This window comes from Taurulus bubalis (assembly GCF_910589615.1).
Source record: "Taurulus bubalis genome assembly, chromosome: 7".
Classification (NCBI taxonomy): domain Eukaryota; kingdom Metazoa; phylum Chordata; class Actinopteri; order Perciformes; family Cottidae; genus Taurulus; species Taurulus bubalis.
In genome coordinates this window covers 23071535-23089342 of record NC_136595.1, presented here as the reverse complement: position 1 = coordinate 23089342, position 17808 = coordinate 23071535, and the positions used below count along the sequence as shown (strand labels likewise).

The 17808-nt window shown below is 42.4% G+C and overlaps 1 protein-coding gene across 1 annotated transcript; it reads right to left on the bottom strand.

Annotated features, from left to right (window-relative positions):
- Positions 1 to 11554: 11554 nt before the first annotated feature.
- Positions 11555 to 13835, bottom strand: org (oogenesis-related gene). Its single transcript, XM_079221329.1, has 7 exons — positions 13702 to 13835; positions 13525 to 13602; positions 13214 to 13433; positions 12506 to 12669; positions 12133 to 12207; positions 11787 to 11933; positions 11555 to 11692 (listed from the first exon to the last, which is right to left on the bottom strand). Exons 1-7 carry the CDS (start codon positions 13756 to 13758, stop codon positions 11675 to 11677), a joined length of 759 nt encoding a protein of 252 aa, XP_079077455.1. The 5' UTR covers positions 13759 to 13835; the 3' UTR covers positions 11555 to 11674.
- Between the last annotated feature and the right edge of the window lie 3973 nt (positions 13836 to 17808).

The following is a 17808-nucleotide window of genomic DNA, read 5'->3' as shown; positions in this document are numbered from 1 at the left end:
ATTAAACATGGCTTGATGAGTCAATTGCAGAATATTTCCAGCTACTATCAAATCCACACAAAAGGCTACTCTTGGCCCCTGAGTACACATCACAGAGATAAGAAAAAAGACAAAAGACCACAAAAAAGGTGTTCCGATTGTACTCCCACTATCTCTGCCACCACTCTGTTCTCATCTCCTGCTTATTTTTAGACCTGTCAAGTGGCCTCTGCTTTGGTGCCTCCAGGTATCAGGAGTGCTCCGTGCCCGGCAGTTCATCAGTACTGCTCACATGCCCCTGGCTATACTCTCCTGTTTTTTATGTTACGTAAGTGGACTGGAGCCAAGTAGCAAATCTAGTTGCCAGGTTCTGTTCCTGCTACTAATGGTACAAAGCTACTCCGACACCACTCTCCATCACTGCATCTCTCTCTCTAAGAGCCAGATTTTCAAAGCGCAGTCAAAGCCTTGACAAGTCTCTGCTCACTCTGGATGCTTTCGTCTTTTTGTGTGTCGTGCCTCACTTCAAATTCAAACGCTGAGACGCTCTCCTAAAGCTCCATCAGTGTGGGTGCACAGGCAATGAAGAGGCCAAACAGGCTGTGGCCCTCCATGGCCTTTCACAGTCAAATCATTCACACAGCTGAAAAACCTTTTGAAGGATCGGAGGTAGAAACTCACCCTCGCCAATAACCAGCAGGCAAACAGCCAAGGTGAGGAGAGCTGAAAGTCTATTAAACGATGGGGTCTCCAGACGGTATAGTTTCCAAAGAAATATGTCACACACAAAAAAGTCATTGATGTGGAAATGTTATTTTCCGAGGCCGACGGCCCTTTGAGATGCCTCAACCTTGAAGTACTGTTGAGTCTATGAGGTGTCCATGGTTTAATTTCCTGTTGGCTCCAAAACCACCGATATCATCAACACGCACACGAGCCTGAGGAGGTCTGAGGGACACATTAATATACCTCTTAAATCGATAACTCACAGGTGCACACACCGGTACCTTTATGTCTCATTCACAATCCATTAGACTCAAAAACCAAGGTGCTCTTTTTTTTGTCCTGATCCCTGATACAAATTTTCAATATTATTTCAAGAAAATCTGCATAAGAAAGCTTCTTTCCATCCAATATCTGTATGCGAATATTAGGAATTGATTTATCGAGATAAGCAGTAGGTGGCGCCAACTCCAGTCTGAAAACATGATACAATTGCAGAAGAGGACGCAACAAGATGACGTAATTAAACAGGCTTCAATCCAACCTCAAACAGTAAAAAAAGTAAGCTGCATATACTACTTCTTCCTCATAACATCGCACCTTGAACTTTGACCTTCTTACTTGTATATCTGTTGCACACAAGCATTGTGGGTCATAATAACCAGAAAAGCATGCTAGCTTGCATCCTGCAAAACGCAACAGGATGTAGTAGACTAGAGCATCCCTGGTGTTCCTGCATTTGACATACTTCATCTTTTTCTGGCATACTATATATGATGTTAGTATTAGAACACACAGACAATGAAGAAATCTTGCTGGAAAAATATGACATTCCTGTTTGTTTCATGTACTGATGTGAGGCAGGTTACATCAGATCAGTTTGAAGCGATGCAGAGACGGTTTGAATCTCATTTTTCTTCATCGGAGCACAAGCTTGAGTAGACGTGGAAAACATGCACTTCATGTACATCATTATTTATTCGCGAAATCTGTTTCTACTGCACTGTCTTGCATTTTGCTTACTTATCCGTCCTCAAACTTTTCAACCTCCGCCAAGTGTTAAAAAACTTGAAAATGAAAACAGGCAGATGGGCTATTGTTTGCTCTGCAGCCACGAGGGAAATTCATAATCGAAATGAGCTGAATCACTGATAGGAAGTCTTCAAACAAGTTATCAGCACTGCTGCAGCCAGAGAGCAAACCTTTTCCTTCAGTGTGTGTGTGTGTGTGTGTGTGTGTGTGTGTGTGTGTGTGTGTGTGTGTGTGTGTGCGTGTGTGCGTGTGTGCATGCATGGGTGTATGCGTTTGTGCATGCGTGCATGGGTGTGTGTGTTCGTGCATGTGGGGATACATGCAGACACTGAACAAGGACTGCAGTTATTCTGTCAGAAAAGATGACACATCCCATTAGTGCCAGTGGGCGCATCAAAGATGCAGGTTTAGGATTTGACTTCCTTGCTGTGTGCGTGTGCGCGTGTGCGTGTGTATATGCATGTGCGTGCGTGTATGTGTGCGTGCATGTGTGTGCGTGTCTCCCTGTGACTAAGGGGAAGCTTAACATTCTCTGCATGTTATCACTACTGTCACTCAGCTGTGCTTGGCACACTCTCAAAAACATAATGGCAAACAAAATGACAGCAGACAGTGAACCACAGAGAACAACATACCGAAACCCCGGTGTCTGGGAGATGCAGAGCTACGAAAAATGTGTAATTTCTGCAAGATACATCATGTTATCTAACCGCAAAATAAATACTGTTTTCATAAGCCAGAAAATCCGTAGCTCCAGTAAAATCCTCTGCAGTGCCCCCCCCCCCTTAACCCCCCCAACTCCCACAGCAGTCTTCACCATCACAGCCCTCCATCCTTTTATTCATCTGTCCCAGATTTTGTAAGAGAAATGTTGCACAAGAAACAACAAAAAGAGATGGGTTAATTGGACAGCTGGTAATTGGAGCGCTTTAGTCTCTTTGCTGCCACAAACATTCATCAGTGGGAACAGGCAAGTGGGGGATTGAGGAGAATCTCAATGGCTTAAAAGCACTGGTCTGATGTAAAATCAGTAAAGAAGTGTGGGCTTTAAAAATTAAAAAAAAAAAAAAAATCAAAGAACCAACTGGACTTTTCAGCGCCAAACAAAGTATGTTATTCCACTGTTGTCTCAGGATCCCGTAATGTATGTTGATTAAGTAAATATATTTACAAGCTTCAAAAAAGCTATTTCTTTTTTGTTCCCCAATATAATATTTAATTATTCTTTTGATTAAAGCTGCTTAGCAGTCAATCACTGCATGCTTTTGTGTGTTTGGCTTTCCCAACAGTATGCAGGATTTGCTTTCTCCAATGCTGGGCAGTAACTCGGTATTTACTCGGTAAGTACTGTGCAGAGCTAAACCCGTGTAGCCGGTTGAGTTGGACCTCAATTTTAACTATTTTATATTATATTTAAAAAACTACAAAATCCAAAAGATTACATTTTGTTGACATATTAGAGTCAAAGGTTTTTACAGATGACATTTTAGATATGTTTTCATCATTCCAGAGAGACTGTCAACAACCATAAAATAACATTCCGGCCATGTTTTTAGAACGTTATACAAATCAGAATATGAATTATATATGAACAAACCTCTCTGTAATCACCTTCAGAATATAGATAGAAATTAAACTGGAATGTTTTGTGTATTTAAGTGCTACTGGAGATTTGTCGCTCAGAGTATGAGAAACAACTCATTTTGACAAAAAGATTTTGATAAGATATTAAAAAGCCTTAATTTTTTTTAAGAGACTACAGGTAAATATGGTAATACATTTTAACTAATAGATGTCCCTATAAAACTTCCCCAGTTGATTAACATTATAATAAAATTTAATTGAATTTAGGAGAAATCTAAAGACACTAATAGACAAAATGTATGAAAATAAACACCAAGATATGTATTTTGGATGTTGTGTTCTGGAAGCAAAATAGCCAAAAATATCTAAATTGGCCATAGCATGAAGAGACAGACCATAGTTATAGACGACAGTATTTTAATAACAGTCCGCTGACACTTTGGTTCCTGTAGTTACTGACCATATTACCATTAGCAGCTATCTTAATGTTAGCTTCATGTTCGGGGTTCACGCTCTCATAACTCTGAACAAAATCAGCGGATACCTGAATACAGGATCACTAGTGCCAGCTAAAGTACACACAATAAAATAAATTAACCAACATAGGACTTAGCTTACGTACCTGTAGTCGCCTTTGTCCTCTTTTAGTAGTGACTAACCGCCGTGCGCTAAGCTAACCCTCTCACATCGACCTCACTCCCGTTTAATCAATGGAAAAGGACGACGGTGTGTTTACTGCAAACTGTTACTCATAACACTACTTGTCACTGTATAAATAATTACCCCCAAACACTGATAATTAGTGGTTAGCTGCTTCACAAATCAAGGCCCTGCACAGGTGCGTTCAATTAATTTGACTGATGAGTCGGCTGTAAATTGGGTGGAGCTACGTCACCAAACTTTGTACTGATTAGAAAAATGATAAAAGGTTTCTCCCCCCAAAAAGGAAATAAACAGACGCATACGGGAGAAGCACGCGCTGTCCTGAGGAAAGGCTTCATTAGGCGACACAAGTGGAAACACCTGTGTGGATGGACACTGGATGTGCAGGAATGGTAAATTAACCTGTGCTTGTCATACACTGATGGGAGGAGCCAAATGCCCATCAGGACTAACTAACATTCACTCACATTAACGCAATGTTGTGGTTAAGTGTCTTGCCCAAGGACACATCGGCTAGCAAAAGTGGGGGTCGAACCGCCGATCCTTTGATTGAAGGCCGACCCTGCACACCACTGAGCCACAGTCGCCCAGGACTTACATGCAAAATAAACTTTATAGAATATGATGTATTTATCTCCACAAGCTGCAACATTACAATGCTATTTTAATGGTGGATGTTGTATTTTTACACTTACTACATTATTATCATTATTAATATAATATCTGTATTGTACAGATTTTTCATAATTTAAAAATTTAACTCAAGGTGTACTGAGTCACCTGTTGCTATTACTTCAAGGCTTTCCATTCCCAGTTCACATCACAACATAATCTGCCGTGCTAGTAAATAATAATAAAAAAAGGTATTTTAGTTTCCTGCATTTGTACATCTTTTTCTGAAAAGCAGTACATTTTAATGGCCGCACGTCACAGATCTTTATTTTACGTTGGTGATCAGCCTCATAAATGTAACGAAAAAAGCGACAGTTCTGTGGACCCCGTGCGTGAACAGGTGCCCTGTTGGTCGGGTCAGAGGGAGCAGCTGCCTCTCCAGGGTCACTTGAGGAATATAAAGCCGCCAATGTGGTTGACCGAGAGGGATCCCAGTCGCACTGCAGACACCGTGTAGCCTGGAGCCATTACACATGTGGGCCTGAGAGCGTCACCTCGATGCACTGACCCCAAAACAACTGGGAAAGCATTGCAAGTTACTTTGCGAAACGAGTTGGTGAAGTGATTGTTTGGGATGAAAAGCCTGCGGCGGGTTCGACATTTAGAGGCGATGAAGCACGTACGCAGGCACGACCTCCGTTGCAGTCGAAGACAACACGAGGTGGAAAGTGTCAAAGTGTCTTTACTCAAGAGCTGCAGACTGTCAGCACAGTTCTGAGGGGCTGACAGGTTGTTTTTTTCCAGATTGAAAGATTTTTATACTTTTCGAGCTTTGACTTTGAGACTGTCACTTTTACTTGTGACATGTTCTGCATTCTTATACTTTTAGGTGCTTCATGGTACAGTTTAAGGCATATTTAGAGTAATTATATTATATATATATATATATATATATATATATATATAAAAATATATATATATAAAAAGAAACACTTCATAACAAAAGAAAGCAATTTCTATCGAGAAAGATGGTAATAACGTAACGTCATGAAACAAAGCTCTGCCATCTGAAATTGTTCAATAGAAATATTAAGTATTTCACTTTACATTTGCGGGATGTGGCAGACGGTCTCACCCAAAGCAGCTTATGCTGCTCAGTATTCATGATTAAGACAGCAACAGATCAAATGAACAGGAGTCATTTTTCTCGTTTGATTTCAGTGAAAGCTTCTTCAGAAGTTTAACGTGTGTGCTGGACTAATAAGCTTCAAGTCATGCTCTCGTGAAAATTGCCATTTCAATTTCTTCAAAGTAAAATCTGGTACCAAAAATGTTTAATATCCGTCCATTATAGAAGAACAATTCTCCACTCTGCTAATAAGAAGTATTGATCATGTTGTCGCTCCTGTCCGATATAGTCTGTTTAAACCTGAACTCACAGCATGTCTGCATTTGAAAACATTCAAATCTAAACGCCCAGAAGAATGAACCTGATAATCAGATTTAACATCAACTGGTGCAATATAATTTTTTTTAAATAAAATGCTTTATTCTGTCTGTGTGTGTGTGTATATATATATATATATATATATATATATATATATATATATATATATATATATATATATATATATATATATATATATAACTGCTATTGTAGATTCTTTACTGTTTTCTTACTGTTTATTGATATTGCTTGTTTTTTATTTACCGGTACTATGTGTCACTTGCTGCTGTAATCCTTCAATTTCCCCACTGTCAGACTAATAAAGGATTATCTTATTTTATGTTAGTTCCAGTGGAGGAGGAACAATGAGTATGCAGATGCTTTATGTAAATATAAATACTAATACTCTAATATGAAAATACCTAATTACGTTGAAAAGTCCCGCATTGGAAATGTTACTGTGAAATTATATAAGAGTAATCAGGAAAATGCACTTAAAAATGATTAAAAGTATTCAATGCCCCCTGCAACTGTTATACTATTACATATTATAAATTAGGTTGTAATGAATCGTTTCCGAATGAGTAAGAAGTTCTCATAACTCAAGTGACACCTTTACAGTGCTTGTTTTGAACAAACCTCAACATGATTAAAGATAAGTTACAATTATTAAAATAATAGCAAATCCTCCCATTGGTTTAGCTGGAACCATGAAATGTCATGAAAAATCATTAAATGATTTACAAAATAGTTACAAATAAATGTTGTATCAATCGGCTATCAAGTTATTGTTTCAGCTGCACTGTTGGGAATTTGAATTTCTAACAAAACACAATTTATTTTAAGCTCTTTGTATGTTTTTGATGCAAAAGAAATGTCAAATTTAAATGTAAACAGTAAAATATACAACATGTTGTGTCGTAGAAGTATGAAGTCGCGTGAAAAGAAAACTCCAATTTGCACTGCGAACAGTACTCAGTTATAATCCAATCAATCTTCCTTACCACCACCAGAGGGCAGCAATGTGCCAGAATGTTTAATAAGGCCATGAAAGGGTTCAGGCTATAGGATATGAAAACAATGCAATCAGAACACACCAAAAGAAGGAACTTTAACGTGTACGACCTTGTGTTGAGACCGACATGCTTGACATTTGACCCCTCCAACCACTCATTTCTCTATTTTGTGCCTCCTGCTCTCCTCCTGCCTGTGACCCAGAAATCACCCTCATGAAGGGCGTCTCAATTCCTAAAATGCGTCTCGAGGAGCGAGGAGTCTTGCCAGCGGAGCTGTGAGGGAGGATGCACAGGTGTGTCCTTTGCGGAAGTCTTTCCGGCCCCCACAATGTCGAAAAGAGGCGGGACACATTACATGGAGTGAATTGAATTCAAAGTAACTGAATATACGTTGTCATGAACACTTTCATGGTCTGATGACAGAGATTATAAAATAATGCTGGGCAGATGATGCAGCAGTCATATTTAATTGGCTTTGCTTTAAAACAGCGGCTCCAAAGGCACAAAGGTCTCATTTTGTTAAATGCCCGTTGCCTCGACGCCTCGACGCCTCGACGCCTCGATTCCTCTCTCCTCGAGTCGCTTCCTCGCCATCCTCCGCTTGCATAGGCCAGGAGAGGAGACGAGAAAAGGAATCGAGGAGGACGCACAAACTGAGAAAAGAGAAAAGCGCCACGTCTGCCACATTCAGAGCGGCTCGTTGCGAACACACAGTGTCAGAATTCCTCCAGCTGGTGTGAACAAATTGAAGAGACAGAAAAAAAAAAGAAGAAAAAAAGGTTCATAGAAATCAGAAGCGCTGCGGCTCCTGATTGTGAATAAAGATTTACCAGCGACGCCGCAGAATATCCGCGTCTCAGAATCAGCATCATAAATGTGTGAATGGATTTGCTCCCCGGCATCAGCGGGAGCTGACTTTCTCACACTCACACACACACACACACCGAGAGCGCTGCACAGTCTTCTGTGAGTCGCCGACCTTCGCACAGACAAGGACAAACACAACCGCAGATAGCAGCAAAGCCTTTAAATCCGACTGGATTGATCAAGCAGCGCGGTGAGACGTAAAATACACTCATCCAGATGAGAAGCTGAGGTGATGATGCCGGGTAGCTCAGAGGGGACTTTGGGGATAAGCCGCCCTGTGATAGTTCAGGGCATCAGATTATCATATGGAACTATTTAAAGGGCTAAAACAAACAATAAGGAAACAAAGAGAAGAAGAAAAAAAAAATCACTGCCGTGTCGCAATATCTCTAAATCAAATTTACTCGATTCTGTCTCGTTCTGAATACCCGCCGTGCTTTTTGAGAGACAGCGCCCCGAGGTAGCAGTCGCTCATTCGCCAACATCGATTACACAAGATCTGACTTCCACGCCCGCTTCCTTTACTCTTTTACTTTTTTTTCGACAGGCCTCACTGTCCTCTGCATCAAAGTGTGTGACTAACTGAGGGCTCCCATCTGTCCGCTTCACTTTTCACGCCTCTTTTCCTGCTCTATACCTCTCTGAAGATGATGGATGCTCTTGAAATCTACGGGGACAGCTGGTCGTTATGCTGGAGGTAAAGCGAAACGCGCTGCGTGACTGTCGAGAGGGGCGCAGAGGGGAATAAAATGTGAGGCGGGGAGGGGGCTTTTTTTGTTGGCTGACGATTACAGAGGAGCATTGAAATGCAGCAGATAATAGCCTGCGGGTCAGACTGGTGGCCTGGGGAGCAGCCAACACCTGCTGCCATTCATTCAAGGTGACAATAAGCCGATGTCAAGTCCGACTTGTGGTTCTGCAGCGTGTCCAGTCTCTGTGTGCGTGCCTCAGAGTGGTTTTATAACCAGCTGTGCTGCATAGAGTTGCTTACATGGATCAGGTAAAATGTAATTTACAACAACAACAAAAAAAGGCGGTGACATAACATGAAAGCACCTGCTGCCTGCAGCATAACCCACCCAGCATCTGAACTGATCACCTCAACAAATCACTCTGCATGCAGCCAACCTCCACCACCATTCACCGCGCGAGGCAGGCGGCGGCCTTTGCTCTGCAGCACACTTGGGACCGTGCATGGAATTTACCGGCACTTTCCCAGACACCTTGCGTGTTGGAAAAGGCAAAGACGCAGCCTTTCTGGGTTTAAAAGCGGTCTCCAGCTGGCAACAAACACCAGAGATGGAGGTCGATGCTCTCCATCGCTGCCTCCGCTGAGCAGCCTACCCTTCAAACGCTCAGACAGCCATGAGAGCCCCCCAGAGACCGTCAGTTCCTGTTCTGTATCCAGCTCTCACAGCTGCCCTTCCCACGAACACACACACACACACACATTTAATTCATACCAAAGGGCGCTCTGCTGCTTCAGTAAGGTGGCGGCTGCCTTTGCACAGGGCGTCAGGAGGTGAAAAACATCTGAGGGTGGGGAAAGAAAAAAGGAAAGACTCAAAGTTCACTGTCAAAACAACTTCCAAGAGTTTTCAGGAATTAATTGAACGGAAAGGCCGCTGGGTCTCGGCGTCAACAACTGAATCACTTCCCCGGATCTGCTCTTTTGAGCAACACGCCGTCCAGAGCGGCGCAGTTTGATGAAGCTCATGATGTCGAATGTGTGTTGATACTCAGAGGTGTTGACTTTCCCGTTATTGGTAAATGTTACCATCATTTTTGACACTTTTCCCTTTGTAGCTTGCTTAGCTGTGGTTGTAACACACATCTCTCAAGCTCAAACTAAACTATTAAATATGCACATGAGGCATTATCTATTGCTCACATTTGGTGAACTTACACAACTGACACAAAATAGACAAAGTATTAGTCTGAAAGAACACACATTATGGAAGCAAATTTTCCCAATATCTCAAAATTGATCAACACATTAGATTTTGCCTATGGTGTCAGCTGATACTTTTGTCTATTGTATGTGTCCTAGAAACAGGTTTTCATATTGCACTGCTCATACTGTGGGTGGTATTTTACATGCCGATCATTTTCAAACTACTGAAAAGATAATGGTCAAAATTAGAGGAAAAAAATATATATATTCCCTTATTGCCCAATATGGGTCTGAATCCTTCATTCTTTCCTCAATCTTTTTCCCGTCTCCAAACTAAGAGAACCCCTGGGGATGTCATCGGGGTTATCAGAGTGAAGCACTTTTTAGTACTTACATATTTATGAAATCAGTGATGTTTAACTTCCTTGATGACAGTAACAGCTCAGTGTGATGCTTCATCCTCAAGTGTACGATTTGCATCCAAACGGAGGAACAGATTGAACCAAGAGACCAACATTGGCTCATCTCTAACCACAATCTGTTCTGCTCCATCCACCGTGTGGCAGAGCGGGAGCTGATTGCTGGACGAGGACAAGTGTGCTCAAGAGGTTCACGGGGCTCTTCACAGTAATCAGCCACCCACTCCCGTAAACACAGATCAGAGACACTGTGTGTGCCAGGTGGACAGACGAGATGAGACTGGGCAGCATAAAATGACTCCACATCCTCTGATGCCAGTCAGGAGAACCACATGGCGGCTCAGCCCTCACCTGCAGCAGAGCCAGTGGGAGGGCGAGCGCGATGATTACACTCATTTCCTGCTTGGATGAACTCTGATCAAACAACTGGAAGTCAAAAATAGCCCAGGTGCGTCTAATGTGGGTTAATGTAGAAACGTCTCTTTCCACAATCACTCCTAAAAGATATCTACAGTCAGGAATGAAATGCAAGAGAGTGGTCTTCAAACCGCAACATACACAGATTTAATGCAATGTTGCCCTCTGGGGCCATAGTACACACAATTGCAGTAAATCACGGCATGCTGAGGTTTTGTTGGGACGTCAAACTAAGAACTGTTACTGTAATGAGATCAGTCTTTGAGGTTTTAAGGATTTGTGTACATTAAAAGCATTTCTCTTCAGATGAGTTAACACTAAAGTCTGTGACACTTTTAATGTACACTGTTCTTGTAAACATTGGTTTCACCGCCCACATGCAGGCTTAGTCAAGTATCAAAGTTTCAGAAACACTTGTAATCTTTAGCTTTCTGTAGATTACGTGCACCAATAATGTCAGCCATTTGTGTTCTTTAGTCAAATATACAGGGGTGGAATTTAAGTCTGCAGCTTACCAAAAACCTGAGATTTGAGGGTTACATTTAGTTTGAGGCAATGTGCACTACATGAGCCATGTTTAGGGTCATTTTTAGATACTTTGGCAGTTATCACCAGCACAGTTGCAATCTGCCTTACAAAGGAAGCATATTGGACACCAAACAAAGGCAACAAATCACATGAGAGCATTTGTCAATGTACCATATACTTTTAATCACAGGTTGGTTTCAAACTGCAAAACACATTTTAGAGCACCTTAAAGCCAGGCATCAAGAAAAGCAATTTCCAAAATGAACACAGGTTTTAAAATTGTGACGAGCTTCTATAGCACCAGCTGCATTTCAACAAACTTTACAAAATACTGATTATATTAACATTTATTCTTCACTCGTCTGCTTAGTTGTGGAATAGAAAAATAGTTACTGCCATCTAGTGGGCGGTTACAGCAAAGGACACATTTTATTGAACATATAAACATACAAACACATTGTTCAATGACACATTAAACCGCAGGGCAAGATAATTAAGACACCTCAATACCCTAGAAAACAAAAAAACCAAGTCAGTCACCACATCAATCATCGTCATTATTTAAACAGAAGTGCTCTTTTAAACCATGTGCCTCTGGATCTTACCGCGTTCACGTCTTCAATGACGATGCTTTTCCCCTCGATGTCCATGTTGCTGTCGGTAGGGTTGAGCAAGGCGCAATCCTCACAGTGGCCTCCCACGTCACACTGCCCTACCGCCTCAGTCTCAGTCTCCGTCTCCGTCGTACTGGACTGAGAGATGGTCAGCATTAGGAGCGAGACGGCGTCATTTATAAGGTTTCATGCAAAGGCTTTTGGATTAAAGTAGTATATTGCGAGTCAGTATTTTAAGTGTACATATGCAATAGAAACTGCAAGTTAGTCAATCACAATCCTCTCCATTATTCAAACAGGGGTTATCTTTAAAACCATGGGCCTCTGTGGAGCTTACCGTGTTCACCTCCAACTCGCTGTCGGTGTTGTTTTGCGAGCAGTACTCTTCACTCTCGGTCTCGACGGTAGTGGGCTGAGAGATGGTCAGCATTAGGAGAACGACGATGTGCGTTATAAGGTTTTATTCAAAGGCTTTTGGATTACAGTAGTATATTGCAAGTGGTCAGTATTTTTAAGTGTGTACGTATTAACTAGATACTGAACACGTGGGTATGTATGGAAGAGAAACCCAGATGTGCCACTCATTTCCCCTTTAGATTAGAGATGCGGGGAAAAAAAATAAATAAAAGAGCGTCCTTGTACATTTAAAAAGAAAGTTATTTTTAGCGTGAGAGCGGCGCAAACAAATACGGCTCAACCCGAGCACTTACCTCGAAGTCGGGATCTTCCTCAGAGCCTTCGTCAGCAAGCTCCTGATTGAGGAATGCCTCCACCCAGGTCTGAGTCTCCTCTTCGTCATCCTCCTCCTCATCCAACTCATCCTGCTTTCTCTTGCTGCCCTTTCCACAAGGTTTAGTAGGAGAGACTCTGATTTCTGTTGGGGAAACAAACCCATTTTTTTGAAAAACATTACAATCATGCTTTTGTACAAAAATATTGCTATGGTCCATACTTATGAAAAGGTCAAGTAGTAATTCATACCTTTCCTGAAGAAGAAAAGTTATGCAGTTTTTTTAAAATACATTTTAGTGTTCAAGTTGGCAAACTTACAAGTTGTTTTTTGGCCCTGATTGATAGGAGTGACCTACATTTTATTCCATGGAAGAAATAAAGTTTTGTTTGCTGCACTTCAGAATACACAGATCTTTTTTTGTAGTATGCAGAGCCTAAATGTTTTTAGTACTAGATATAAATTGTGGATGAGCACCCCTTGGCGTAGGTATTGAGCCAAAGTTCAACTTTCCCTTCACCTGAAAACATAGATCATCCTCACCTAGACTGGTCTAAGGAGATCTTCAGGTATGCATAGTAAACATCGATGGTCCTTCTTAGATTTTAGACTCATTTAAAAAAGTAGCCACTGATTATTTCCAAAATTCTGAAAAGTGTTACCAAGACAAAATCCTAGAGGGCCATACCTGGTGAGACAGAGCACCCGATGCTGCTGGACACCGGGTAGCCCAGGGAGCTCTGCACCCAGCGGGGCAGCACGGACAGCAGGATGCGGGTGGCCCGGTGCAGGCGCTTGCGGCCGGAGAGGTTCTGGCGCGCGGGGCTGCAGACCGCCGGGCTGACGAGGACCCGCTGCTGAGGCTGCCGGAAGCCCAGCACCCACCAAAACCCGCGGAATGTGCGCATCTGTGAGTGAGAGACACGTCAGGCTGGATGTAAAGCAAACAGGTTATATGCAAAATAAAAACTAAAACATTAAGCTAGCTGCTGCTCGTACCACGAGGCCGAAGGGCCAGAAGAGGCCGCGCAGCATGACACGAAACACACCGTCTCTCTTCACAACGACGGCGGCGTCCTGCAGAGGAGGAGACGACGCAGGTGAAGACTACCAGAACCACCGTTAACCGTTTACGTTACGTGCCTTTGTGTTGCTGCAGAAAACCATCGGTCTTACCTCGGTATTTTCTGGCTGCTCCAGCTCCACGATGTCTTGACGGATTTCAGAAGTCATCCTGCTGCGGGTCAAAGCCTCGTGAACCGGCCGGCCTGGGGTGAGGAAGGTGGGGTGAGGAAGGTGAGGCGAGGGACTACAACAGTGCGCGCGCGTGTGTGTGTGTGTGTGCGGGTTTTGGAGGGTGATATGTACCCTGACGTCGCTACGGTTTAGCCAACCAGGAGGGACAGACGCACCTGGTGCAATCAGAGCGGACCAATTAACAAATCCCGCCAATTAACCTGCTGAAGCCCGCGAGATGGTGGTCACGTGACCCGTTTTTGACGCCAGAAGGTCAAATACAATCATATCAGAAACTTTTTAAGTGCAAACCACTGCTGATGCTGTGAGGCTACAGATCTCCCACCTTAGCAATACATGCACACTGCAGTTCAACTGCTTTAAAATCAATCAAGGCGTTGCAACATTACTGACCAGTAACGTTTAACAGGCCACAGTAAACACTGTTCAACTTAAATATGTCTTGAGGATTTGAGAGCTGAATCTTTGAAACCTCAAAATGAACATGTATGTGTGAAAACAAAAAGTGCAACTTGATGGAACATTTCAATATATATATATATATATATATATATATATATATATATATATATATATATATATATATATATATATATATATATATATATATATAAAGATGCTAAATTGAATATGAAATGATCTAGTGGTTTACATATTTGACAGGTTGGTGAGCAGAAAACAATACATATTTGGTATAGCCTAAAAAGCAATTGGTTGCAGACTATATATTTATTGCAGATTTATACACAGTGATGAGTGTCCTGCTGCACATCTTTTTTTGTTTTATGGTAAAATAATAATCTACTATTAAATACTATATTGGATATCTTCGGACTGTTAGTCAGACAAAACAAAAGACGATTGTGTGATTGGCTTTTTTCACAGTTATCTGACATTTTTTAGACCACACAATTCAAAGACTTAAAATAATCAGCAGCTTCATCACTAATGAAAATATACTTAGCAACATCCCTGGCGTTCTGAGAGGCCGGGAGACGCTGCGCCTCTGTCTGTCTGCTCCTTAGCATATGAAGAGGTTTAAGAGCAGCCCATCATTATGCTTCCATACTTGACAAGCTCCCTAATTGGTAACCATTTCCGGCTCTGGCTTTCGTCACATTTACGCATTTGTTGATGCATTTGCACCAAAATGCGCGGAGTGGAGCTGTATAAAAACAGCCTGTCGTCCGTCCTCTTGCTAGTCTACAACCCAGCCTGTGTGCCACAGACAGTGAAGGACATTCAGTGATGGCCAAGGACGCAGTCACACGGACGTTCAGCATTGGATCTATTTGCAGTGGAGCCGAAGCCTCTGATGATCTCTCCACAGCAAGGAGACACAGCAGCGCAGGAGTCCGTGCCCTCCTGTGGGCGACCAGCAGCGCGAGGTCCTTCGGGTGCTCTCTAGGATCGGACTTCCAGACGAGCCGGGAGAGCCTTTATCCAAATATCCTGACACCTGAAAGCATCCCACAGTTCACTATACCAACTCTGTCTGTGCAGAGCAGCTCAAGATCATTGGACAAGGAGACAGAAGAGGATGCAGATTCAGAAGCAGGCTTAGGGAGTTCTGGGACTGAGCCGGAGTCGTCTCTATCTCCTTCCTCCACCTCATCCTCAGGCTTCAGTGTGGTTGCGTCAGACCGCAGGGCCGAGCGGAGCGTCTCAGACCCCTTCACCCGGAGGAGAGCTCCTCTTCAGAGGGAGGTGTCCTATCCCTGCTCCTACGCCGAGGCCCAGCACTGCCTGGACCCTGCCAGCAAAGCCGCCCTCTCCCTGCCACACCTGGCCAAAGTCACGACCCCGTACGGCTTCATCACCTTGAGCCAGAGCCCGCAGATGGCGAGCGAGGGGGCACTCCTCTACCAAGCCGGGCTGCGGCGCTTAAACAAGGACGAGGACACCGCATGCTGTCTGAAAGACAAGAGGAGGGTGCCTCAAGACTTCACGGACTCACAGAATAAAGAAACATCAGTAAAGGGAGAGGTGAAAGCTTCTCCTACCTCCTGCATCAGCGCTACAGTTTCATCACCTCCTCCCATGCCCAAAAAACCAGATGGCAAGCACAAACATCGCTTCTACCAGGTCATAAGGAAACACTTCACCTCCCGCCATTAGGATCGAAATCTGCTTTAATACAACTTAAATTGTGCATTTATTAATGTAAAACATGCAAATTGCCATCAATGTCCTTTTGTCTTGTCAGTAGACAGAAATGTCAGATCAAGCAATGAAAAAAGTTTAAAAAAATAAAATAAACCAACATAAACAGGCCGCTGCAATATTGTGTTTATTATCTTTGAGTTTTTCTCGGTCCCATTTTAATTCAAAGTTCCCGTTTCGTGACAAGCTGTTCATTTTTTGGCAAAGAAGTCAAACTGCTGAGGAGCATGGAAGGTTACCTTTACAATAACGGCCAGAAAGTGAATATTTATAGTGGTTATTAAGGTTAATTAATTCCCCCAACGCTTTCAGGATCTTAAATGTCACTCACTTTCAAGCTGTCTGTATTTAGCCCCCGGTTGAAAACGTCTGTACGGCTTCCACTGTTTGCCAGAAGGGCAGACTCGCATGAATGTGAGTCCAATTTGTCCCCGAGGCTGAGAAACCAAGGCGTTCTTACTCCTTAGCATATGAAGAGCTTCGGTGGAGAGGCACTTAATGACGGTGGACTAATGCATCCTCGCAGCCCGCGTCTTCAACACTCCCACACACTGCAATGTAGTGGGTAAATATCATTGTGATGCAGAGTGCTTCTGCTCAAAGTGGATGAAAATACAACAACGAGTCCCTGAACACAAGAATAGATGGTCTCAGTTGATCTGCAATTATAATCACTCGCCGTGTTGTTTGTTTATGTGTGTGTAGGTCATTTTACATGAATGCTTCAAGCCAAATAAGGGTTTCCGCTTTCTTTTTATTCGCTGACACAGTGGTTCCCAACCTTTTTCTTTAAGGGACCACTTTTCTCTCATTGAGTAAACTGACATATTTTATGGATATTTCATGTTATATTCAATGCATAACAATAACGGTGCAGAACAACTGATAAATTGTCCAATTACAGTAACAGTGTGTATATGATTTATGGGGTTTTATTAGCAGAAATGTATTTTTCTGAGCGTATAAAAGCCTGAAACTGAGAATCGTTGTGTTTTTGTTAATGAGCCATTCATATCTACATAAGGAGCTCGTCCTCTTCACAGAGTCCACTGTGAAAGGGAAGGATGAGCTGCGGGGTTTTTAGTGTAGTGCAATCTGCAACTTCACCACCAGATGCCGCCAAGTCCTCCACATTGCTCCTTTAACTCAAATAGTCAACACAAGACGTTTGTGCAAAACGAAAGATTTAGTGTGAATATTGCATCAAGGATGAGTTCTCCTGTTATTTTTGGGGAACTTTTAACAAAAGTATCCCACCCCCGCAGCCTGAAACTGGGGATTGCTGAACTAACAGCTCAGACTCTTAAAAGCATTCTTTAAAAAGAGATACAGATGATGTTAAAAAAAATGATGTTTGTAATTTTGGAACACACAGCAACATGCAGTGTCAGTTTAAATCCTTAAAAAAAATCCTAAAGCAAGTAGCTTCTCTCTCACGCACCATACTTAATTTCACTGCTTCTCAGTGTTATTCTACTGCAGTGACTCTTAGCCAAAGGTATAAATGGGCTGAAGAAATTACAAATGACTGAAAATCATAACTTTCACAATGGTAGGATTTATGACAACAAATATATGTATGATGACTAATTGATGCACTGCATATAGATAATAACCTTGTATGGCACCTTTTAGGCTTCTTCATATTGTGAATGCAGTTTGTATGTTCTCCTGTAAAATAGATATACAATGAGCCTCTGATTCATAACCACTCGCAGATGTTTTTTATTTTTATTTTTTTTGCCTTATTAGGCTGTTTTAGATTTGGTAGTGCACTTGGGTTCTCTTCACAACACAACAACACTTTACAAAGAGACGGTGAGTCATAGGATGGGAGTACTTCAGCAGCTTCCAGTCCTTCAG